The sequence below is a fragment of the Alligator mississippiensis genome, chromosome 10, assembly GCF_030867095.1.
Source record: "Alligator mississippiensis isolate rAllMis1 chromosome 10, rAllMis1, whole genome shotgun sequence".
Taxonomy (NCBI): Eukaryota; Metazoa; Chordata; order Crocodylia; family Alligatoridae; genus Alligator; species Alligator mississippiensis.
In genome coordinates, this window is record NC_081833.1 from 62,921,031 (window position 1) to 62,947,117 (window position 26,087).

General features: G+C 41.2%; 1 protein-coding gene across 2 annotated transcripts in view; it reads right to left on the reverse strand.

Moving 5' to 3' along the window:
• Nucleotides 1-26,087, reverse strand: part of BEAN1 (brain expressed associated with NEDD4 1) — a 119,958-nt gene that overhangs the window by 32,370 nt on the left and 61,501 nt on the right. For both annotated transcript variants that reach the window (XM_014595617.3, XM_059713885.1), the window contains 2 exons: nt 7,709-7,918; nt 1,208-1,349 (listed from right to left, as the gene is read on the reverse strand). In XM_014595617.3, the coding sequence (XP_014451103.2) occupies nt 1,208-1,349; nt 7,709-7,918 (352 nt within the window). The remainder of the gene's footprint in view (nt 1-1,207; nt 1,350-7,708; nt 7,919-26,087) is intronic.

The following is a 26,087-nucleotide window of genomic DNA, read 5'->3' on the forward strand; positions in this document are numbered from 1 at the left end:
GTAATGCTGAGAGGCCCTGAGTAAGGTCAGGCCTTTTTTGTGCCAGCTGCTGCATATACCTACCGTAAGAGATGGTTCTTGTTCCAAATAACTTGCCACACATGCAAAAGATGAGAGAGAAATTTTCTACAGCTGGGGAGCTGAGATGTGGAATCATTAAGTAGCCTGCCCAAGGTCACATACAAAACGTGTGGCTGTTCCAAGAACTGAACCTACTTTACAAAGTTTTGATTCAACAATCTTGATGCACATCTTCAGTACATTGCTTAATAGATGGTAAGAAAGTATTGGCCCTTATATGTGACACATATAAAGATGGGAATTGGGAAGAGTTGGTTTGCTTTTGTTACTAGACAAGATTTGTTGCAAATGTCTCATGTAGATATCCTCCAAGCCAAGCAGCCTTTTCCTACCATATTCATAAACAATAGGTAGATTGCACAGCACCCAAATACAAAGAAATATTATAAAAATTCAACACTTATTTTAAAATAGTATAAATTTAGGCAATTTGACTGACTTTATGGAAACTACTTCCAAGCTGTGATGAACACAGCAGTATTTAGTCTAAAGGCCTTCAGCCTTGTCTGTGTTAATTCCCATCTGGAAGCACTTGATTAATAGCACAGGATTCTTGCCTTTCAAAAGTTGAGAGGCATGGTATGATGTGGTGCCTGGGACAGGACTGGACTTAATGGTTCTTGCATTTCCTTTCAGTGCTACATTCCTAACTCATCAAAACACGCTCGGCTGAATTATAACTTGGTGGGCAAGATTCTCGGCTGGTGTAAATCAGCCTAATGGCTAATGACTTTATATTCAATGAATTTCCAGTGATGTGTACCAGTTGAGAGTCTGACCTACTGGGTTTTAAATTCAATTAAAGTAAAATATAGGACCGAGAGCATATCACCAATAAAAGCCTTTGTTCAGCTGTCAAATAAAACATTCATGTTCAATGAATATCTACAAGTTAAAGTTGCCTAACAACATTTATTTGGCAGCAACATCTATAAAAGTCCAAAGCTAATTGTTTCGGAGGGAGGAGGGAAGGTATGATTTTATGAGAGAGAAATGTATAAAGTCCATTAGTACTTTAACCTAATGGATTTGGATTGCATGACGTATGTCTGGCAGGTCTATCTCACCACCTTACAGAACTGGCAAGTCCAATAATATCAATTCCAGATACCAGAAAAGTGCTTACCATGGCGGTGAATCGGGATACATGACATTGACCTGAGAGAGAGTGTCCATGTAGGAACCAAAATCAAATGCTGGTGGGAACTCCTCGATGCAGGTAGATCTTAGTTCTCCAATTGAGCCGCCATAGGAGAAGCCATCTGGAGCTATGAAATGAGCAATTAGTAATAAGTCCTTTTTCATGGTAGATTCCACACAGTGCTGCTCTAATTTAAAGTGTTAGCCACAAGTGAGAGAGAAAATCAATTTGACACAGCAGGGTTATCAGTGATATGAGGCAAGTAAGACTTAAAGGAATAAAGAAATGCCCTGGTAGCAATTGCAAGCCCATGAAAACTAAATCAAAGCTACTGTGTTTCAGGATGTGGCATTGGGAATACACACTTGGGTACTTCTCTGCAAATCTATGAGTGGTATTGAAGTCCTACTCATGTGCCCAAAGGTAAAGACCTTTACAAGTTCTGATGCACACTACCTCAACTGCTTGCACTGTTTCTCCTAAGCCACTGCAGTTATCAGGAGCTGCACATCTTCAGCTTCTCTCAAAACAGATTAAAGTTAGGTGCCTAACTTTGAGAAACTATGTTTGAAAAAATTGAGTCTTCAACATGAGTGCTCAGATAAAGGGAGGAAATGGAAAACAGTCGTGCTGCAGTTCCCTGACTGTACCTTCACGGGGGAAAACTCGCTCCCAAACAGATGCCAGAAAACTGGTTCAAACAATGCGTAGACAGGAAGCACTGAAAAAAGGGGGAACAGCCTTTGCTTGGAAGGGGCTGGTCACCCCAAGAGCTGAAGTGGGAGTGGTGAACTAGTCAAGCTCATCTCAGCAGTGAATATTAGGCCTACAAGCCTGACCTATAAGGGTTGTTCCTGAGATAGAAGAAATTATTAGTGTAGAGGGAAGACTATTGGCTTAGGTTGCATGGGCAGATGAAGGCCCTGTGCCCAGACCTCTCAGCTGCACCTCTTTGTGCTGTAGGCATAGCATAGTCTCTGCCGCAGGCCTCTTCATTGCATTGCCTCTCTGGCAGCATCCATCCCGCAGAGACGGGCACCAGCTGGTTGGCCTAAGGGAGGAAGCTCCAGCAGGTCCAGGCACCTGCCGCCTCTGCCTCCCAGCAGCAGAGAGAGAGGCTTTTAGCAAGAGAGCCAGGGCTGAGGCAAAGAACAAGGAGACTTATATTATTGTGAACAAGAAGCAGTCGGAGACATTGGGCTCTTCTGTGGCTGGGAGGCTCCAAGGAGAGAGCACTGCCTTTCTCTCGTCGTCTTTTCTCCCTGCATTCGGCTCTGAGGGAGCTGGAGTCCCTCTCCAAACTGCAGAGCAGCCCGGGAAAAGAGGAGCAGTGAGGACCAACTTAGGGGTGGCTGCAATGGAGCTGTGCAAAAGGGGAGCATAGTGTACTTGTATTGTAGGCGGGGGGTTTGTCTGGCCTGAACTATGTATAATAGAGGCAGTCCGGGTAAGGGACACTTTTCTTTCTTCCCCGCAGGTCCTGGGAAAGGCCCACTAGTTTCTGGACAGGACCATACTCCTTCTTGCCTCCACTGATAACTGACTACATAGCCTTATTTAACTCGCCCAGCGAGGGATGTTATTTGTGTGCAATGTCCAGAAATGAAACGCTAATTAGAGATGTGGTTCACAGAACACGGTTTTGCATAATTGTAGCCTGAAAGTGTAAACAGAGGTGGGGTTTGCCTTTTAGTAGGTAGGAAAAGAAAGCTCGGGTTCAGTGTGCTGCTTGCATTAAAGGTCACACAAAGCGGCAAGTAATGTCAGGGTTGTCACTTGCCCATTGCACAGGTGTTACCTCTGCTATGGAAATCTAATAATTAGGGCTGTGCAAATAATTGATATTTTTGGTTTCTCTGTCAAACTAAAAAACTTGTGGGGGGTGGAATCCTAAAAAAGATTTAGATTGAATAGATTGAACTGAATTTTAAAGTCTTTGTTTTGTCTTGTTAAAACAAAACCCTCATAGATGATATGTTCAGCAAAAGCTTATATTTGATTAAATCAACCCCTGCAAGCATTTTTTAAGAAAACAAAGCAAGCAAAAGGCCAGCTGCATCCAACTGGAAGTCAGAGTGACAGTGCCTTCTTTTTCTCTTGTAGTTCAGTAGTAAGGCACTTTCTCGGGACGATGGAGACCTCAACCTTGGTTCAGTTGACTTGCCCGCCTGAAAGGGTATGAAATCCCACTTCTAGTTCCCATGAGGGTACCATAAGCACAATGCTACATGGTATTCTGCCACGAGGTAGGAGCAGCAGGCTCTCCGGCTCTCCTGTTGATGCTGTTCTACTTTGCGTTACTAATTAAATACTCCTTAGGGAATGGTCAAGGTGAGTGGCCCAACCACCAGACTAGTGGTCATTTCTCTCTCTGGTTCAAGGTATGGAAGTGTTTTATACAAAGTGGAACAGCTCCAACATGGTCTGGTGAGAGTCCAGTGTTTAGGGCACTCTCCTGGGAAATAGGAGACCTTGGTTCAAATCTACTTTCTGCCACACTCTAGCCAGGGATTTAAAACACGCTCTCATTTCTCAGGCAGAGAGACCTCCCATAGACCTGCTGTGACTGTTGGGTGATGGCATTCTTGGGCTGGTCTCCCTTAGCCTTTCCTGCTAGACCTGTTACACTCGCTATGACATATTTAACTATTTACTGACTTATAAAGAAAGAATATATAACTTGCTACTCTGGGTGGTAGGATGCTCACCTGGACTTCCCTATTAGGATCCTGGTTCAAAGACTTTGGGGAGGTAAGAGTTCAAATCTCCTCGGGGACAGGAAGGAAATGAACTTCCTTTTGGGGTGAGAGGTCAACTCTGTAGTTGCTAACTAAAAGATGGAAACAGCACTACTTCAGTTAAATTGCAATAGTTTTAGGATGACAAGGACAGCGTATTTATGTGAATTTACTATTTGACATAACTTTGTGTCCATTTCTATTAGCAATGTATTTATTTTGGTGTTGGATTAGAGGCCTGAAAACAGAAACCAAAGTTTGAGGTGATAGCATCATAGCGAGAAATCTATAGAAGTCCAATAGCACGAGGAGATCAATACTGAAAGGACAAATCCCTTTTAGGAAGAGCAGTCAACACATTTTTAGTAATAAAGCATCTGATCGATATGGTGAGGCAAGAAACACTTTGCTGCTGTTACAGACACCACATTCCCTGGGAGGAGAATGACTCATAGCAGTAAGTTCTGATCCTGGCTTCGGCAACCACACAGATGCTCTAAAATAAGATCGAAAAAACTGCAGGCCTGAGAGGTACATTGGTTTTAAGCTACTCCCTAGTTTAAATTACCTAAAGCTTCATGCAGCTTTGCCTTTTTAGATACCAGCAAGGATGCAGATTAGCTTGTCACTTCTAGGAATGGACGTTTAGAACTGGAAAGGCATCAGGAATGGGAAGGGTGAGGAGCTAGGAAGAAACGTTAATTGTATTAGGCAGTAATGGGATGAAAAAGCTGGAGGTGGATTCTGTAAAATTCCCCTGGCGGTGTCTTCTCCAGACACTTCTATTCAGGAAAAAAGTGCTGCAAGTGATTTCAGCGCTGCTCTAGGGTTTCTTGCAGGTTTTTCTGGCAGTGTGGGTGTTTCCAGAAGGCTGGTAGGAAATGTTATTAGACTGCGGTTCCCAGTCAGATGATGCTTCCACCAAACAGCAAAGAGGCAAAATCCGTCTGATAGTGGATTTGGTCTGTAACCTTTTTCTCCCTCCTTCAGTTATGAGATGCCGATCAGTCTAGCTGCACTTTCACGTTCACAAGTATTACAAAAGATTGGCCAGCATGTTCTAACTCTTGTAGTTTTTTTGGTAGTTTCTGTTATATGAACAAAAATATCCAGGACAAGTTGTCCTCAGTTCCCTCTAGGAACCAACAAGAAGATGCTGTTACTGCCTGTCTGGTTTTGTCAGGGACATCATCTGGCACTTGATTTTGCAGGTGGTTACTCCACAAACAGGTGCACGTCACAGGGTGTCAGCATTATTGTGAGGCAGCCTCAGCCTGTTCTTTTAGGGAGCTGACAAGGGCAGTCAGGTGTCACAGATGAAGTTTAACTCACTGATGTAGAAGAACAAAGTGAATAAAAATCCATTTGTGAACAAAAAGCAGCTGCTGTGAACTGTGTGCGCCTGCTTTCCACTTGCTAAGCAGTCGATGAGAGGCATTTCAGCACTTCTTCAGCAAAGCCGTACCTTGCAAGGTCTGCTCCAGTCCTTAGCTCGTCGGAGTTGGAGACACTGTGGATGTGGAGGGCAATGACGACTGCCACGACTCCTTTGCTATAGGATTTAAATTGGAGCCCTAAAACTGCCTTTCCACAAATGCTGTTAGTCAAACTCCTCAGTGATGGAATACCTTCCAGAAGACTTGGCTGAAACTCAGAACTGGTGTAAACCGATTGCCCTGAACTGCTGAAAGACAAGTCAGAGTTAAAATATTTGCTCTTTAAAATAAAGCAGCTTCAGTCTGTGACTTAGGGCTGTATATGTGTGTGTGGAGAAGCCAACGTTTTCTTTAAACAGGGTTGTAAAAGCAATTTTTGCCTAACTGTAAGTATAGGGTCAGGGCATCTTTCCATTCCTCGTAAACTGTTTTTTCCTCAGGCAGTTTTCATCTGTGAACATCTTCAGTTAGGTTTTCAGGATCAGTCTAACGGACCAATTTAATTCCCCGTAGAATCCTACCACCGCTCTGCCCACCGTCCCCATGTGCCTTGGCTTGCCTCAATACATTTAGCAGGCCAAATGCACACCAATTCCTCGTTTTCACTTGTGCCACTGGAAATGCACCCAGATGCTACCATGATGTGTGCTGATATAAAGCCAAGATTATTACTACTAAAAGATGCTGTTGTGTCTCTTTTCTATTTCACACTATTTTAGAGATGGAAAGCCTTTCCTTCTTTTTATATCAACCTTTCTCCTGAGCTGACTTTGAGGTTTTAGAATAGAGCTGAAATTAAGATAGCTAGTTTTGTTTAAGCAATGAAGATGACAGCATTTTATTATAATGCACAGCTCCTTATCATGCCCCCAGATCTCTGTGTACCAGGCTTTATCACTGATACAGCAACCGTGGTGCTCTGAAATTGGTGATTTAACTGCTTGCAGAGCCAAATGAGAGAGCAGCAAAATAAATTTTACAAAGCAGTAGATATTGTTTTTCATTTTCTGCAATAGATTAGTAATCTTTTTAAAGTGTAGCAGTTCTGAGAGATGTGCAAATGTGAATATAAAATTAGGTAAAAAATGCATGACAATATTTATATGCCTTGGATGAAAAAGCAGATAGATCTGTATTAAACTTGGAGAGACTGATAATTTATTTTCTCTGCTTTTAAAGATTAAATATGCTGCTTAGATTTTAGTTCTGCTGACTTTAATGGGGGGTTGCTATTTCCCTCAGTAAAATCAGGATTAGGTCCAAGGTACTCTTTAAAAAAATCTGTCTCGGATGTACTTTTATGAAATCTGAGTGGTACCTTCAAAATGCACAGTAAATTTATATTTTTGGGTAGATTATTTTTTCTTTCAAATGATAAATGTTAGAATTGTTTTAATGTAAACCTCAAACAAAAATTGGAATAAGGAAATCCCTATACATAATCTTTGTTTCATGACAAATTGCAAACAGAGGGTGAGACCTTTGAGCGGTAGAAGTTGTTGATGCTTGCTTGAATTCGGTGATGTTTCTACCCGACTTGAAGCAGAGGATTTATACTAACTGAAGCTCTGGCCTCTGGGGTTACTTTTTATATGCATGCTAGCATTCTTCTTTCCAAGTACGGAGGCCTATTTTCTGTTGTATGTAATCTGGATGAAGTGGTTCTCAACTTCTGATCTGCAAACTATAGAATGGCCAAAAAGTCATCCTGTGAAGGACACAATGGTGAAGGATTTTGGTCACAGGAATTACTGGGATATAGTTTGGTGGTGTCACAGCGAGGTGATTAGTACCACTGGGGCAAGGCTTATCAGGGTTTTATCATGTATTGACCCAACACTGCCACCACTGCAGCACTACATCTATTTTTTAATGTGCACAGAAAAAGAAGGGACAATTACTAAGTTACTCTTACAGGCTAGATGAGACTGTAGAGGAGAGAGAGCTCCATGATCTGTTTTTCAATAAACTGCTATAAAATGGCTCTTTAGCAGAGAGAAATAAAATTGGGCCCAAGGTTATTACTGGATATCAGCTGAATACAGCAGTAAACTGGGAGGTTACGGGGAGGGGAGGAAATATAGAGTACCAAGGAAAAGTAAACACTTGGACTAACAGGAGCTATACTATTGGTTCTGACATCTTCATTTTGGCCTTTTAACGTATAGCTTTTCCTACTTCTGAGCCACCACAGAGATGTCACTAAAGAAAACAGGCTGTATTCTTCTGTCTTATCTATTAAATGATGGATCTGCAGTTTCTGTGTGCAATCCCTGTCCACACTTGCATAAGAAGGTTAAATGCGTCCTCACCATAATTAGCATCTCTTCTCATATGAGGGTGTCTTAACCGTCCGTCCTTTCGCAGGCTGCCCACGATGATTGTAACGCAGGATAGAAACAGCACGAGTCCAATCACCACTCCGGCCACCAGCAGGGGTGAAACCAGCAAACTGGTGTCATTTCCATTTCCACTGTAGCTGGGGAACTCACTGACGGGGCTGCTCTGGTTCGAGTGAACTTCTGCACAGCAGAGAAAGAGAAGGAAAGAGTCGATGATGCTGAAAGGGATGCTCTAACTGTGGTTAGACTGACACAGAAGCTAATGATATCTGAAACAACATACAACAATACTGAGACTTCATGTAGATTTGCACCCTACCTCGGTGACTGATTTGTGGAGTTAATGTGTTCGACTATGTGAGAAATCTCAATGTACAATTTATGATTTCTGGTAGATATTATGAATCATTGAACGGCTCAGTGTATGTGGAATCCACCATGTGCTGGGACAAGGGACAGGGTGACAGCTTATTCAGGTGGAAACACCTTGAGGATTATGCATTGGCAGAAGTGGGGAGAAACCAGTTCTTCTAAGTAATCTTCAGGGAGGGAAAGTGGAGAATGAAAAATCCCCAGTAGCAGAACCAAGGATGTAGGTGCTGGTGTGGGGGCATTAAAATTTGGGGAATTGACAGAGAAGGATGAACCACTTTAGTCAGGAAAGAGAAGTGGAAGAGCATGCTTTTGTAGCTGGGGGTCCTGTTTAATTTGTGGAGTAAGTCAAGGGCACAGCAAGGTGACTTGGGGCAAGACAGATTTACATTTGCATTCCATGATTCAGAGGACAAGCCATATGCTGAAGAAGAGGAGAGAATGGTGCCCTACGCCCAAAGCACTCTCTGAAGTAGTGAGGAAACTCCAGCTGCTTATACATGTGCTTGTTACTGTTATAATTAGAACACATCAGAGCAGGCTTGATTAATTGAGTCTGCTTTGCATTCTAATTATAACCCTGCATCACCACAGCATCATGTGTGGTATTCAGCCCCTGTGCGTTTTAAAATAGCTGTGGAGCGTTTTAACTAAACCTCATTGAATGAGGCCTAGATAAAGCATCTTGCAGCCATTTTTAAATGTGCAGGAGCTTAATACACATGACAGCAAGTTGTTTTAATTGGGACAGTTGCCAGAGAACCACTCTAAAATGCACCTCGCCCATCTCCGAGCATGTGTATAGGCAGCTTCAGTATTTGTCATCTTGCCTACATCTCTGTGTATGTTATGCTAAGTAAAGAATTACTTAGAGCCCCTTACAAAGCGCGCACGTGTGTGTGTGTGTGTGTGTGTGCGCGCGCGCGCGCGTGTGTGTGAGCTTGCTTCTCACTAAGTTGTTCCCAACGAGGTACATTTTAAAATCTGTCTGCTCACACAGTTGGAGTTTTTGGAAAAGTTTGCTGAAGTTACCGGGTACGTGTGGGTGAGCCTGCTTTTCTTTCAGAGACCTGAGGAAGGGTGCTATGATACCCAAAAGCTTGTCTGAGTCCATCCCAACCACGCAGTTGGTCCGATAAAAGATATCCCCCCAAATCCTTGCCTCTTGCATAAAATCAGTTTGGTAACTTTATCAATGCTGATGGACAGCAGCCTGCTTGTAGGGCAGCACTGCTGCAGGCTTACCCAGTGCTTGAATCTAACTCAGTGGTTATGATGATCTAGATACTCAGCATGTCAGTACTTTAACAGCACAAGTTTCTTTTTGTGCAGCCCAGTTTTCCATATACTTTCAGGGAATGTGCTAAGGAGACTTGACCCAATTTCTTAAAGATGTCTAATAACGAACAAACAAACTTTAAATTATGTTTACATTTTACATTAATTGGTAACTATGTGCACAGAAATGTTGCTGTTTAAAAAAAACCAAAAGAACACCATGGCAATGAACAACGAAAGGAAGAGCATATTTAAATAGCTTTTTAGCTCATACAGCTTGTAAAGTAAATGCATAAGTAGAAGTGGGCTAAGAGCAGGGGCAATGGGTGAAATTCTACGGTCTTTGTTATGAAGGAGTACAGACAAGATAATTATAATGGTTCCTTTTCATCTTAACATCTAAGAAATCTTTGAAGTATAAATGCATTGCATTGAATGATTAACCCCGCCCCCCATCTTTAAGGTTTGTTTTTTCTGCTGGGAATTTCCCTTTTTTAAAAGAAATGTCAGAAGGTATCTTATAGAATAAATAGCTTTTGGCCATACATTTTTTCAAGCAGACTTTCTATAACCAGCTTCAGCACAGAAAGTTTAGGCATTGATGCTTCTGGACTGTAATGAATTCAAAGTCAAACATAAACTTTAGTTCTGTGAACTCCAGCTTTCAAGTTCTGCAGTGATGCCTGTAAGGTTAAAATGCTCCACAAAGCCTCCTGCAGAATGTACAAGCCCTGCCTGGGGAGCTGCTACAGATAACTGGACTTTTACTATATCAAAATGGATGCACCGACTCTTCTGGTTTCTTCTTATTTGAAGCTGCTACTGCTTTCTGCACAAACTAGAGGTAGGCCTCTGGTCTGCAGCTGGTCTCAGCCCACTTAATCCATGACGCGGTTATTTCTAAAATGCACAATGACCGTTGTGGCACATAAAAAGCACATCAGGGAAGTCTCAGGTCTTCATGGAAGTTGCAGAACTGAGATTATAGCTTTGCTTTTAGTTGGGAGATCAAACTGACTAGTGGTGAAGTGAGAGCTAAAAAATGTTGGGGGACAGTCTTGTATTGTACCTCCTATGTGCTTTCCCCCCTTCCCTGTAACGAAAGCTGTACAGTAGCATGAATAAGTGTGTGTTGTTTTTTGTTTCTGTTCTAGGACATGGGCTTTGTAAATAAATATATTGTCCAGTGAGAATGTATGGATTTCAAGGGGGGGGTTTCCTTGCAATTTTTCAAAACAAATACAGGTTTTTATTGATTAAAACAGTAATTTCCAGATCATTTTAGTTGAACAATGCATAACAGTGTTGCCCTGCACTTTGATTAGAGCTCCTTTGGCATCGATATTGCTACCACTACAGTTTTCTCCTTGTTATGATTTGCAGCATGGTGAAATCTCTCACTACTTACAGGAAAAGGCTATATATAACCCCACCGCTCCCTGCCTTTTCCAGATCTATTCCTAGCTGATGGCTTTAGCTTCAGTAACAAACCCACTCCAACAGAAAGCTGAAAAGCAGACAACCAAAAAAAAAAAAAAAAAAAATTGAAACCACAGCTATCATTTAGTCTGATGTAAATATTATTCTGACACAGGCTATGGCAAAATTTCAGGGCAATTTTTTTCAGTTCAGTGCATACTTTTATCCAGTATGGACCTGACCCACAGAAAAATTCCAGCTGACTGTACTCAGAGGTAGATCGGGCTCTTTGTGTGGCAATGCAGCATTTGTATCTGTGAAAAGTATGCTGGAGTATCCACTGGGACCAATTTTCAAATATGACACAGGCTGCACATTAAAAATTTGTACGTTTCCATTCGTTGTGCCAAAAGGCAATTGAGCATGGAACCTGGGTATTCCCTTTCTGCAAATACTTTCATTAACCAAATTTGTTCTTATGAATATTCCCCAAAAGCAAATAATGGGTATTGCAAGTCCCACAGAAATGACTTTGTACATTTTGTTGAAACAGATGTTTATAACTTTCCCACAGTTTTTGTTCCTTTAGGACATTCTATTTAGTGTCTTGTAGGCACAATGAGATTGCGGATAAGACGGGCACATGGTGGCTTTGTGCCCGTGTATGTTATCAATGGCTGACACTTGACACACCGAGAGCTGACTGGAAAAATAAAATGAAGTAGGAATTTGCATATAATATTTCTGTTAATTCCTAGCTAGCCTGGACTCAGTTGGCTGAGAATACTTGTGGGCGATTATAATAACCTTCTAAGAAATAAACGCAGCTTTTACAAAACATTGTGCATCTAAAGGAAAAACTGCACTTTATCTAAAGGAAAAGATACGGATAAAGATTTATTGTGTATCTAAAGGGCAAGCTGACTTCTCTGTGCAAAATTAAGACCAGATGAAAACTATTCTGCTAGGACTTGTAACTCAACTGGTTTTTGGCATGCAGCATGTACTGAGGTTTATTTGATCCTGTGGATGCTGCACTTGGAACCAAAAAATTAGCAAATATCTTTGTAAAGCTGGGAACATGGGCTCACTGTACAAAATGTGGAGCTGTCCCTGCCATCCCACAGATTTTGGTATGGCCAGTTGTAAAGCTAGGATCTTGTTGCAAAGTTAGGATTGAAGCTTGGGAACCTAACTTTCCTAAGATTGGTGTATTGATATTGGATCCCTAATAACTTGTGTAGGCTAGTTTCCTAGCTGCTAATGAAATAGGATATTGCCCTGGAAATCTTACACTTCTCTGAGCCAGTTACTCAAAGGTGCTGCCCTGCCATCAGCCTAACTTCAGACTGATATGGCTAACTACTTCTCTCTGCTAAATAGATTATGGGTTAACAGTGATGAAAAGGAAGCTCACAGAAAAGAAGGGTATGTAGTTTACCTATCAGTGGGTGCATCTATATGTGAATTAAGGCGAAGCAATAAACTCTGGAGCTGTTTGAGCTGGAGTAAACTGCTCCCAGGCTCAGCATCTACACTTGTGCCTGGGATAGCAGCAATTTGAGCTGGGGCGGAGTAGGCAGGGGGCACAGGGAGTCAGCCCCAGGCTCTGGGTGGAGGCGGGGGCAGCAGAGGGGCTGGCTGGGGCATGAGGGTGCTGAACTAGGGGAGTTGTATGGTTAGGTGGCAGCCAGGACTATGGCCCTTGCCTGACCTCTATCTACACATGCATTACAATGCAGTTAATTACTCTGCTATCAGATAGTACTGTCCATGATACCAGCTCATGCATAGACAATGATGCTTTACTATGAAGCTAATTAGTCTACTCCACAGTAAAGTGCATGTGTACATGCACCCAATGTCTCCATGTTTCACTTGAAAAAGTACCTGGTGCATTAGATATACTAGAATGTATGTGTACAACTCTTTTGTTGATTTTTTTTTTCCCCCTCCACTATTAGGCAGATAGCAAAACCTAACCCAGAATTTGGCAGCAGGTCCAGATATTCACATTTGCATGGGGAAAAGTGGGTTAGAGTTTGAACTGAGGGAAAAAAAAAGGCATACACACTTTTAACCATTTGTATTTGGTAACTTTTCCAGCAAGTTGATGCTGGCAGTGGACTGCAATAAACTTTTTCTTCCTGCTGTGCACCATGTGAATTTTCACATGATTAAAGAGGAGAAATAAAACATTTTCTGAAGGGGTGAATGCATAGGTCCAGTTGGCTTGGACTGCAGTTGTATGGACTCACCAGCTCTGGAAATGTGGCCCAGAGTAGATGCAGCTAGGTTTATTCAAATGTTTATATTTATAATATTATATAATATATAGTATAATTATAGTATAATATTATGTTAGCAGCCTGCAAAGATGGAATGAAGTGTTCATTTTGTGCCCACCATAATGACAACATGATTTGATGTTGCCCTAGACATGAGCAGGCAGTGTCAGCAATTTGAAGCACAATAGAATTAAAACCACAAAGATGCTGACATGTTAACCTCCAGATATTTATTTTAGCCAATTAGCAAATGAGAATATGGGGTAACTAAAGCAGAGATCCTGCTGTCAATTTGACTAATAACAACCCACCTTATTCAAATCCAGCTCTTTAGCACAAATAGTTGGACAGACAAGGCTAGCTGGGAGTTCTCCAGACAGTCTGTTCCCTAGTCCCTTTCCTTTACCGTAGTTTCTAAACAAGACAAGCTTAACACTTTTTCTCCTTAAGGCTGGGGTAAGAATACTGTTATCATACATCAGATCAGATGATAAAAAATATGACAGCAGTCTCAAGATGTCTCATGTTTGAAATACTAGTTGTAATGCACACAGCCAATTCACTAATAGACTTTTCACTGAAATCCTATACAGATTTTTAGAAAACATCAAAGTCTTTTCATCCGATGAATTTTAGTTCTTAATTGCTGCAGAATTCCGAATGAGATAAGATTTAAAGCGAATGGTCAAGTCTTTGAGCTATTACGGCATTATTTACTGGCAAAGCACCAGTTGTCTTTTCATAAAAATGAAAGGCGTGGTTAGATTTATACTGGCATAAACTCAGAATAACTGCAGTGAATTTGAATGAAGTATCTGCAATCTGTACCTCTCCCTAGGAGATTACAGTCTAAGTAAACAAAAATAACAAAAAAACTCTTCGCAATTCAGAGGAAGGTTCTAGGTCAGGGGCGGGCAATTATTCTGGGTTTACTAAGTTTTGGCAAGCCTTCGAGAGCCGCATAATGGGCACTCAGGGGCTGATAAATATTAATTTTCTAAATTTTTTTAGGGGGTCCCGTGGGTCAGCTAGAATGGCCTGGTGGACCGCATCTGGCCTGTGGGCTGCATTTTGCCCACCCCTGTCCTAGGTTATTATTGTCTTATTTATTTTTGGTAGTGGGCAGGGGATGGGATTTTTTAGAAAGTTGTTTAATTTCTGTGGACTTCACTAAAGTATCCCAGGATGGGAATTCAAAAAAAAGCACCCATTAGCCTATCTCTGCTCCCACTGAATTAATGCTTATTATTAAGCACTGCCTTCACTTATCATTGACTTCATAAGCTTAGCTCTGCTTCCTGTGGTAGCACTTTTGAAAATCCCACCCTATAAAAGCATATGACAAGTTCCTGTAGTCAGGATTTTTTGAGCCTTGTAAATACATACACATTAATCATTATCACATATTGTAAAAAGTGAAAGGGAAACCAAATCTGTTGTGATGGGGACCCAAAATCTATGCAAACTACATGGCTGTGATTATTAGAAGGAAAAAATTAATCACAATCCAGAATGGGGATGCACTGATCACAAATATCAAATATGCAAATATCTGGAGTCTGCCATTTTCTCCTTAGCAATTTTCTTATACAACAGCTCAAAATATTCAGATTACAAGTGAGAAACTTCGACAAGTGACAAAAATAGTAGAACAGTAGGTCCTTCCTCAGAGAGAACTATCTGGACAAATTTGTGGAGATGGGGTTTTTCTCTCTGTAGCCAACTGCTCAAAATTAAAATATACCAGTTGGCTTGATGTAAGCAGTTAGTGAGTTTATTTAGAAGGGTCTAAGGTTAGACTTGTACCTGTTAAGACTTACACCTACTCAAGAAAGGAAACAATAATGCATTTCAAACTTAGATCAATAAAACAGCAGCACAATATGCTCATAAATGCCCTCGGGCATTTATAGACCTAGTCCGGGAGGCGGTGGAGGTGGGGGGTGCTTTAATTAGCACTTCTCCGAGAGCCATGCTAATTAAAAGTGCCTGGGGTGTCAAGTGTATCAGTGTCTCTGTGCTGAAAAATGGCAGCGGGGTGCTTCAAACAAGCTTTAGTTTAAGCACCCCACCACCATTTTTCAGCGCGGGGGCACTGATACACTTGACACTGGAGTCTGCTGGAGCACTGTAATTACCACACTCCAGCAGACTCAATTAATTGAATCTACTCTGATGCACTGTCATTCCAGCGCATCGGAGCAGCCTCTCTGCACATGTATAGGAGCCATAGGGAGCCCTCAGACCAAGATTTTGGTCTTGGATCCAGCCACTGCTATTCCTGTCCTAGCAAAGTTCTGTGACTCAGATGGATGAGGTTGAAGACTGATATAAATACATCAGAAGCTTCAGCAATTTCAGTTAACCAAATATTTTATTTGCTGTGGAGGAGACTTTTCTGACTACTTGGAAGAAAAAAATCTGGGAATAGAAGTTACTGTTTTCCAGAATTCTTCTACAATGTAAATTGTTGTTCTGCCTAAAATCACTGTGGATATGGTGTAATGGAAAAACCATCACTGGCTTGGATGGGAGGATACATATAGACTAAGGATAAAAATCCTATTATGATTAAATTAGGTTTGAAGAGCTTTTTCAGCATGCTCTTTTTTTATATAGCCTCTAATAAACTTATTGGAGCTAAAATATACTGGGACGCTAGTAAAGGCAAGTAAATGGCTGGTTAGCTTTATGAAGTTTTACACGTTGTTTAGTTGTAGAAGCTATAAACAGATTCTTCACATTGCTTTCAGTGGCAGCCCAGTGTGAGCAAGGGTATTGGAGTTGTTTCATGGGGGGAGGCTTCAACTCCTATCAGTAGTAAGCTGAAATAGAAATGATTCGGTATTGTTCATTCCCCTTCTGTATCCAAGGAAGTGTTTCTTCTTACAAGACGGAGAGACCATTTATCTACAACTCCCTCATGGCTTTTCTGAGCTGATCAAACTTGTCCTTTTTATCTCCTGTTGCTCATTTTCATAAATCTTTCTTTTTTATGTACTTAATAATCCAGTCGAACACAGTCTTCAGAAGAAGCAGGATCTATTGCGTTATTACTGTTATTAAAAGAAATGAATTGCTCCCCTTAGCCCAGCTCCTAAAAACAACAAGCAGTTGATAAGCTTCCTCTGTTACAAACCCTGATATTATTCTTAACCTAGTCCTATATATTTTATTCTCCTGAGTAGTTGCATTGACCTCCAAAAGAGCTCTTTTTATTTCTGAAAATTAAAAATTTTCGTTAACAAAGAACTACTGGAAACAAAATATATTCATATTACTATGGGCAAAACATTTCCACATATTTTTTTTATCTTACCCAAATTTCTCTTAATTGGTAATTTACATATTTCTGCATGGCAAAATGATTTAATTTCCTCACTATGAAAAATAAGAAGGAGACATAAAACCCACAAATACATCCTCAGGAACAGAGTATCTGTCATTGTGGTAAACTATTATTTTTTTTCATGAGATTGGATTCCTACACCTTGTTTAAATATTGCAACCACTCTATATTTATGTTGTAAAATATGCACTATATTGGGGACATGTCATGAAGTATTGCTTTTATTCAATGATGGAGTTGAGATATCTCTATGCCAAATGCACCACGAAGTGCACATTTTGGCCATCACTGCCATGAATAGGATTTGCATATTCAAGCAACTAAACTGAATGTTTTTTGTGAGGGATTGCCTAGCAAGCAAACATGAAAGGGCCACATGCAGCTAAAGTGAAGCTTGATTTACAGTGGAAAATTGTCTACACTATTAGCTCAACTCACCACAGTAATATCTCAGCTTGCAAAACCCTAAAATATCTGTTTTACATAGCACTTGTACCGTGCCCCGCAGACTGACTTAGGTAGGTATATCTATTCAGATATGTCTGAAATGAACTCTCAGAAATGCTTATCCTATAGAGATGCTGCTTTATGCTCTTCTTATTTGGTGGAGAACAAAAAATAAACCTATGTTGGTCCCTGTGGCTAGGGACAGACATTCAAAAAGTCTAAGCCTGAATTGATTCAATCTTTGCAGGTTAGTCTAACCTGGCTAGGCTAAACTGGTTTGTAACTGCACAGACATCCCCTTTGGACTGAGGAAATTTAGGCACATGCCTGCAGTAGCTCAGGCTACAAGCTGGGGGGCGCTAAAGCAGCCTTCCCTTCCCTTCCCATCCCTTCCCTTCCCTTCCCTTCCACAGTGCTGAGCTGAGGGGGCATGGCCACCCATTGATAACTAAGCATTTATCAGCTGTTATCAGCATTTATCAGACCATCAGAAAACAAAGCCTTTCTCATTAGTTCAAGCTCTTCTTAAACAGCTTTTTCCAAGAAAGGAATGGAGGGACATTACCAGCTACCTGCTGATTAGCTCCAAAAAGCCCTAAGTGGACACTGTCCTGTCTGCCTTACACAGAAACCTCTCAGCATTAGCTAGCATACCACAGGCTGGCTACAGTCCATGCTGTGGGAGGGAGGGGAGATCCATGCTTGAGCAGCAAGGGGGTAGGGGCAGGGGGAAGCCAGGCAGATACTGCTGTGCCTGTAAGTCTGCTGGAGCTCCAGACAGGGGGCAGAGGCAAGGGGCCAGCCCAGCTCTCTGGAACAGAGAGCCCAGCCCAGCCAGGAGAGCATGCCAGGATGTTGGGGGACTCTGATTTAACTTAAACCAGGAAGTGGTCTGGAACAGACATTGCATAAACCAGTTTGGCCTAAATCAGTTAAGTCTGATAGTACATTCAACCAGGTTTATCTCAAACCAGTTTCAGCCATTTTCAAACTGGTTTATGTGCACAGAATGCCTGCTCTGTTACAGGTTTAAACCAATTTCTGGTCACTGAAACCAGTTTGTGTGTAATACCTGTCCCTAGCCTGTGGGTTTACTCCTGTCTTTGACATCCTGGACAATGCCTTTCATTCCCTGTGAGGCTGGGGCCTCATAAAATATAGCCCTTTATTAAGAGCTAATAACTGGCCTTCATCCTTTTCCAGCTTTGCAGCTTGTGTTGTTGCTGGGGTAGCACTGAGGCCCATTTTATAAATGTAAGTCGTCCCCTCCCTTTTCCCCTAAAGGAATATGCTTCTGAAAGCACGTCAGCTTTCATAGTGTGTGCATTGTGAATTTGTGCCAGATGACTGTGTTCTTTTTAATAATTGATGGTGTTTTTCTTTGTCATCTATAACCATAGAAGATAAGCTAAGGTCAGAGTCACAAGAGTATTTTGGCATCTGAATTCCCATTTTAATGAAATAGGAGTTTGGGCATAAAGTATCTTAGTGGATGTGGGCAGCCCTAAGGTTGGATCTTCAGTGACCTCCACATCCCTTAACTTGCTCTGAAAATCTCACTCTGAAACAAAGAAAAATGTTGATCCCTGCATTTGAGGGGATGGTGAGGGGGAAAATGGTTATTGTTTGCTACATTGAAAAATGGTAATTGATGCCAAAGTGCCTGCATGTTGGAGGAGTGGGCTGGTCATAGTATACAAAACCTCATGCCTTTGTGCATTTGTTAGGAATCACAGAGGGAATGAGGATAGAAGCAACTTCCTCTGTCAGAGCTGAAGCATTTTGGCAAGGCAACGGCGCACTGGCACTGTGTTGAATACATTTAGTGGATGTTCTCTGCAGCTGTCAATCCAGAACCTCCCAGGAGCTTTACATTTGTGAAACAAACAAAAAATATTCTAGGACTGAGAATATGGGTGCAGGGGGCTTAGTACATGACAGTGGTGTATTGTGCATACTTTATAAGTAGGCATTTTTAAATTAACACAATCAGGTGCATCATGTATCTAAGCAATTTGAAGTATATTTTGAGATCCTTATTTTCCCTAGCTGAAATAAATGTAGATTAATTTACTGAAGAATGATGAGATGCACTTTCAGGTTCTGCTGAATATGCAGCCTTTTAATCAAGGAGAGAAGATTGACAGATGGTAAGAAGGAGTCGATAGATCCCACTGAGCCACAGAGATAAGACAAATTAGTGGAACTGATGAAGACTGTGTTGATCTTGCCTTGTGAGCAGCTCCTGTTCAGAAATAATTTTGTTTGGTCAAAAATGGCCAGTGGATTCTGTACTCTGCTGTACTGTGAAATAAACCTCTAGCTGCTGCAAGAAGACTGTTACCATAATGTCTATTCTGTAGCTGCCATGCCTGAATCCACACAAAGAGTATGGTGTGTGCATTACAAAAATCCTTCAGATCACAGGAGCTGGCTGTGTACTAAGTGTCACCACAGTAAGTGAAGTAATATGGTTTATCAAATTGTATGAAACTGCCCCATCTGGATGAGGTTTTGGAAAGCGAGATCTGTTGGCTTCAAAGGCACTATACCTTGGACCATAACAAGAGATGGACCTTGCCTATCACGCATACCAAAGTATTACTTGTCTAGGAAAATCCATGAGTCACAGCCTTGTCTTAGTTACATCACTACAAATGTGGAGCAACTTTAGACGTAAGTCAAGCCTGTAGTTGGTACTGGACTGTTTGGGCCTTTTCTTTCAATCTAGGAGCGACTGACTGAGTGGAGGTCTAGACTGCAGTCTTCTAGCAGTGGGGACCATTTAAAAAAATGCCCCAACCTACCCCCCCCCAAATGTTGGGAATTTATGAAGTAGATTAATGTGTTTTTTTTTTAAACTTTCAGATTCCAAATTGAAGGAAAGCATTTTAAAACTTGGGAGTAGGATGGTATAGTTCCTATAAGAAAGCCTGTAAGAGCCTTGTCTTCAACCATGTTCTCTTGGAAAATTGGTTGAAATCAGTGTTTCTGCAAAACTTTTTGAATCTGCATTTTCTGATTCTGTCTGGAAATGTCCGAGCAGCTCTGCCTGTCAGTGGTCTGATATAAAAGGGCTGACATGACCTTCACATTCATAAAGCAGAGAGAATCTTTCGTTTTTATTGAGATCTTTATTTTTTGTCTTTCTGAAATTAGTGGCCAGTGTGTGTGTTATGGCTGTGTTGTTTTTCGCTTGGATCATAAAATCATAGAGTAGGGCTGGAAGGGACCTGTACTGCCTGCTACAAGTCTGTCTCATGAATGAGCTTGATCACATAAGATAATAAAATGGTTGTGCTGACAACATGTATAAGGCAGTGAGAATGGGAGGCCAACGGGATTTGGAACCCTTGAACAAAGATTGCAGGGGGTGGTAACAATTCTTATTGACTGGTTGGGGTAATATTGAAGAAAAGGCCTTGTTAGGGCAGTGAGTGGTGTTAGGGGTGATTGATGGGAGGTGCTTTCCTAAATCCGTGTAGCATTGGAATGTTATCTGGAGCAATCAACTAAACCATTAAGGTTGGGGACCGTTACGCCTGGGGACAAAAGTAGTTGGTGGTGTGAGTAGCACTGTTATAAAATGAAGTTCTTCTGCAGGAAAAATAAAAATACGAAGCAAACGTTAAGAACTACCAACTGAATGGCAACTCAGCTATGGGAACATCATGCAGCAAAGCTATATAATCCTAACAGAAACAAGATAGATAACTGGTGCCTTAGGGTACCTAATATGTAAATAAGGTTATAGCTATAGCTGCAGAATCTTGCTCCAAAACTGTCTTAGGGCTGTATATGCCTGCCATAACATAGGGATGAGACCCATCATCTGACCTTTGTTACAGGCTGCATTGGGCTTGCTGGTATCTCTGGTACCACTAGCTGCTGTTCATCATCCTGCTATAAATTTGGGGATATAAACTAGCTTCAAATATGCTCACTGGGAGGTTCTGTACTGCTGTCATTTGGGTTCTGGATGTATTGCATGCTTGCTACTCATCCCACACAGAAGCAGGGATTGGCAGGGAAAAGGCAGTGCAGTGAAGTGTTCAACTTGATGGTTTGTCTCATTTGCAAAAAGGAGATAAAACATATGATCGTACATATGAAGCCTATGCATTCGCAGCTCATATCTAGAGCATTATGTGAATCCAGAGCTGAAAATTTTTCACGTTACAAAATTACTACTGATTTTATTTTATTGTTTTATTCCTCATAAAGAATATAAGATCAGGCCATTTGTGGTAAGCAGTATTAGACGATAGAGTTAATAAGTTATGAGAGATCAGCACAATTTCAGAGCAGAAGACAATACACAACAGGGTGTGCAAAACGGGTTCTATTTGATTTGGATTTGGCCTGAATCAGGGGACAGTGATTTGATTCGTTGATTTGGATCACTGTCCCAATTCGATTTAGCTGAATCCGAATCGGAAGATTTGATGCTGATTTGGAGAATCAGTGATTTGGTGTTAGACACAGCTTTAAATGTTATTTCTACATACCTTGAGGTACCAGGTGCAGCTCATGAACACTGAGATGGTGGGGCAAATGGAGCATCCCACAGGAACGGGGGGGGGGGGTCCCCTGCACACTTGGCAGCAGACCCAGAAGTGGCCCTGAAGTACTTCTGGTCCACTTCTGGGTCTGCTGCCAAGTGCTCAGGGGACCACCCCCTACGCTCCCCCAACCCGGCAATTGGCCACAGGGGGACCCAGGAGGCACCAGTTGCTGAGCCGGGGGGAGGGGGTGGGAGTCCCCTGCATGCTCTGTAGCGGACCCAGAAGTGGCTGGAAGTACTTCTGGTCCACTTCCGGGTCCATCGTTGAGCACACTCAGGACCCCCCCTGGCGCTCCCGTGGGATGCTTCATCAGCCCCAGCATCTCAGCATCATGAGCTGCCTGGTACCTTGAGGTATGTAGAAAAACATATAAAGCTGTGTCTATATCTGAATCATCAAATCTCTCTGAATCAATTTGGAGGGTTCTGATTCCATTTGGAGAGTTTAAAGGGTCTCCTGATTCGATTCGGAGATTCGGCTGCCAAAATGGGCCTAATCTTCACTAACTGAATCAGCGGCTGAAGCTTCGCACAGCCCTAATACACAACAGCTGAGCACAGCCTGTGACTAGGCTGTCATTAATGAACCAGTCACCATTCACTCTGATCACTGATCAGTTCTTTATGACACAAGAGGGGAGGGGAATATCAGAGAAGTAAGAAGGAAAGAACAGGTTCAAACAGAAGATCTTTGTCGTAATCTCTGCTCCTGAATGCATTTTGGTTCCTAGAATAAGAGTCCTGCAGGTTGTCCATTGGTTCCTTTCAAACAAATCCATCTGATCTTAATACAGAACTGAAGTGTACGTGTCTTATGTTTGTCAATAATTATGATCAGCAGAAAAGAAATGAATATTATTACATTATTGACACTGAAGTAGAACAACAGAAACCAGTAGAAGCATGGTGAATGCCCCTAAAAAGTCTATTACCAAAGAGAAATTTAAGGGTGCCATGCACCCAGCCCCAGTCGATATTCAATTGTATTTACATCTCCGGCTCCCTTAGACATCACCTTTGAAAATCCCACCCTATGTATTCATCCACCTATATGTACCATATCAGGCTACAATTGTAGCAGGATGCTTTTCAGTTTTGGTAGATAAAAATGGAGATATTGAATGGGGCACGCCTTCTACTTGATTCATTCCCTATGTATATATTTGGAGAATATGTTTTGTTCAAAGAAGTAGCTGATGTCATCAAATTTTTGCACTTTTGAGGAGAAATTTATATAATAGCCAATATAACTTGGGTTTGTGCAGTCCAAACTCAAACCACAGCCTGAAGTGGAATGACCTCTCAACTAAAATTAACTTTCTCCATACTTTAAACACCACCTCGTTAGTCCATCTCTCTCTTTATATGTTCTAATCGTAATTAAAATTTTGCAACCAAGTAGTAGGCAGCAAATCAATATCTCATTCAGAACAAGCGGCTGCCAGTTTTAGGGGCATTTCAGGTTTATCAGATGCACTCAATATAAATAGCTTTAGGTGAATTTGGAGCATGCTTACTGGTACAAAAGCTACCAGTGACCTTGAGAAGCTCATCCAAGGCAAAAAGGGTGGCCCATCCTCTGAGATATCTAACTCTGCCTTTTTTATCTTGTCTGCTAGCTATCAGATAATGACTTTTCTCCTCTTGCATTGACATCCTTATTATGGAGCCAGAATGAATAAGATTGGATCACCAGCAGCCTACAAATTGAGACTGTCAGAAGCAAAGAGAATGTAGCTGCATAAGGCCTCAGAAAATAAATCTTTTCAGATGCCATGGCTTTAGGGTATTATGTTGATGTCACAGCAGCATGTATAGGTGCTGTTTCAAATTAACAGGAAAAATCTTCCAATTTTCAGACCTCTGGCCTATTTTATCAACATGATGAATACCACTGCAGTGAAACAAATCACTCTGGAGGTAAAGCAGCCCACCTTAGGAGGGAGAATATATTTCTTTCCTCCTTTTCTCATCTACAAACAACTTTGAGCGAATGCAATTTCATAAACAAGACTCAGGCTTAATATTTCTTTCCAGAAACTCTATATTAGGACTTAGAAGCAAATATGATGCAAATCCACTGATACCAATTAAAAAGTAACTCTACTTTCACAAGTTTAAATCAAGTCCAGGTCAGTAGTGACTCGCACTGGAATAATTTCTTTCTTATGAGAAATTCTGGCATTTCAGCATTCATTTTCATCCTGAACTGGGGTGAAATGGCAAATTTATGGGATAGGAAGTTCTGAAAAGCTTTGGGAAATGTTTCGCTGTTTTGTCTGAGGTTGGCTGGATGTAGAGCTGTGCCTGCTTGGCCTGTTACAGTACCTCCTGGTTAGATGCCTTAATGGCCCTATTGCCTTGACCCTGGGCTCCATGATGCACAAGGGTGCTTGGGCCAGAGCAAAGAGAATGGTGCTTGAGGGGAGATGGAGTCCAGTCTGTAAGCCACAGTGAAAAAATTGTGCTAAATTAATTTTTTGCGTGGAAAATTTTGAATGGTCCAAAACTGCATTTTCTATTGAAAAGACAGTGACAGAAAATTCTTTAACAACTCTAGCAATGAACAACAGTTACTAGCTATTAACTTATTATTATATTAGTATGTTATTGCTAACCCATGCATTAAAAATTGTAAGGGCCTCCCAAAATATGGCTCATGAGACCTTAAAAAAAAAACAACTTTTGGATTATTTGAACCATTAAGGGACATATTTTCAAGGTTTTCCTTGCAGCCAAAAAGATTTTTATTTTTTTGTTGAAAGACAGATGTCGTATACTTAGGTGATTTCCAGGCACTCTGGTGATTATAGAAATATAATTGTAATATAATTGTGAGCATTGACAATGCTGTTGAGTGGCCTACGTGAAATGAGCCCTATAGCTTCAATCCAGTTCCCAGGGGGCAGGTCCCCACTGCAATCCTTGAGTCATAATTCCTTCCCTAGGAGTGCGGGAACTATGTGCTGGCTCTTATACTGACCATGTCCCCCCCAACCCCCACCCTGTGGCAAATAAATAGGGGAAAAACATGAGATGACTGACAATTCTTATTTTCATTTTTTGCTGAGTATAGAAAATACAGTAATAATAGAAATTGTTGCTGTATAAGTAGGCACAAAGGCAGAACTAGCAAGTGGCCGAACCCACAGATCATCCTGTCTCAAGGCAGGGTGTCTCTTTCCTGCTCTGTGATTTGAAATGCATGCGATGATTAGAATGATTTTGCAATACTACTAAAACTGACATTGATACTCAGGGAATTCGTCATCCCAGTTGCTTAGGTGCCGGTGGGAGTCACCAAAATTCAAGGACAGCTAGGGGTCTACTGCAGAGATTAAAATGATGGCTGTGAACAATGTCAGGGCTGGAAGGAAATCTACCCTTAAAATGATACTGGTTGCTTACAGGAGGTCTGCATTTTGAATAGCAGCTCCAACTTATCATGCAGCATATTACTGTTTCACATTCAAGGGTGCATTTGGGACTAAACCCCTTCCTTCACTGTAGTGAACAGCAGTGGGCTGCAAGCAAGTTACTTGCAGGTGGGGGCAGGGAAGGACTTATGTTTCTCTTGGAGTGACCTAGCTACTTGCCTTGTGCACAGGGCTGATTTTACAGTCTCAGTCTGGCTTTAACTCAGCAAATAATATGATTCCAGTCACTGAATAAGGACTGTGACTTATAACAGAGAAAGGGACAGAAAAGAAGGAAAAGAAGTGAGTTATAACAATAGATTACTAGAAAACTATGTTGTATATATTCATTTATAAATAAATATATAAAACATCTATTTTCCAATTTAAGGCTCAATTTCACCCAAGGGTTTTGTATGTCAGAACCTGGAAGATCTTGAATAGGAGAGTCTGCAGACAGGTGCAGTTTGCAGAAAAGAGTACTGGCTACAATTTATTCTCTGCCCCAAATCAAAAAAAAAAAAAAAAGAACGGTTTAATTGCCTGCTTCTAAATGTGGCTGATGAGGAGTCATGTGCAGGGTGGCAGGGAAGAACTGTATTGATTCTCCATGGTTGTTGACAGCTCTACTTGCTCTTTTTGCATCTGGGTAGCAAATAATTCTTCCCGAACCAGGTTGAAGACACCTAGAACAACCATTACTTTTTTCTGTTTTCAACCACGCAGTTTTATAAAGAAATAGGAAATTTCCTGGTGGATCGGTGTGACATCCTCACTGCTGAGTAAGGAGGTAATAGAAATCAAGCAAGATGCAGAATAAAACTAGAACAAGATCCTTTGGCTTTCTCTTTCTTTTTTGAGCCAACTGTTTTTTAGGCTAGGTCCTATTTAAAATGTTTGTTACAGGGAAGTTAATTAAATGTTGATATACAAAGGATTTCTAATACTTTTGTAATGAATGATGTTCAATATATGTTTGAACATCTTACGCCCACACAACGTTTGACAATATCTCATATGGAATACAGAGTATTTTCCAAATGCTGCAAACCTTTAGGGCATTTAGAATAAAAGGGACCATTGTTCAACCTAAAAAATTAACATGCAGTACAGGGACAACTTTAATGAGAAGATATAAATAAGAGGTGTTGAAGGGATATTGCTTGTACCAACAAAGAGAAAAACCCATGCTATTTATCTCTTCTCCTGCTGGTAT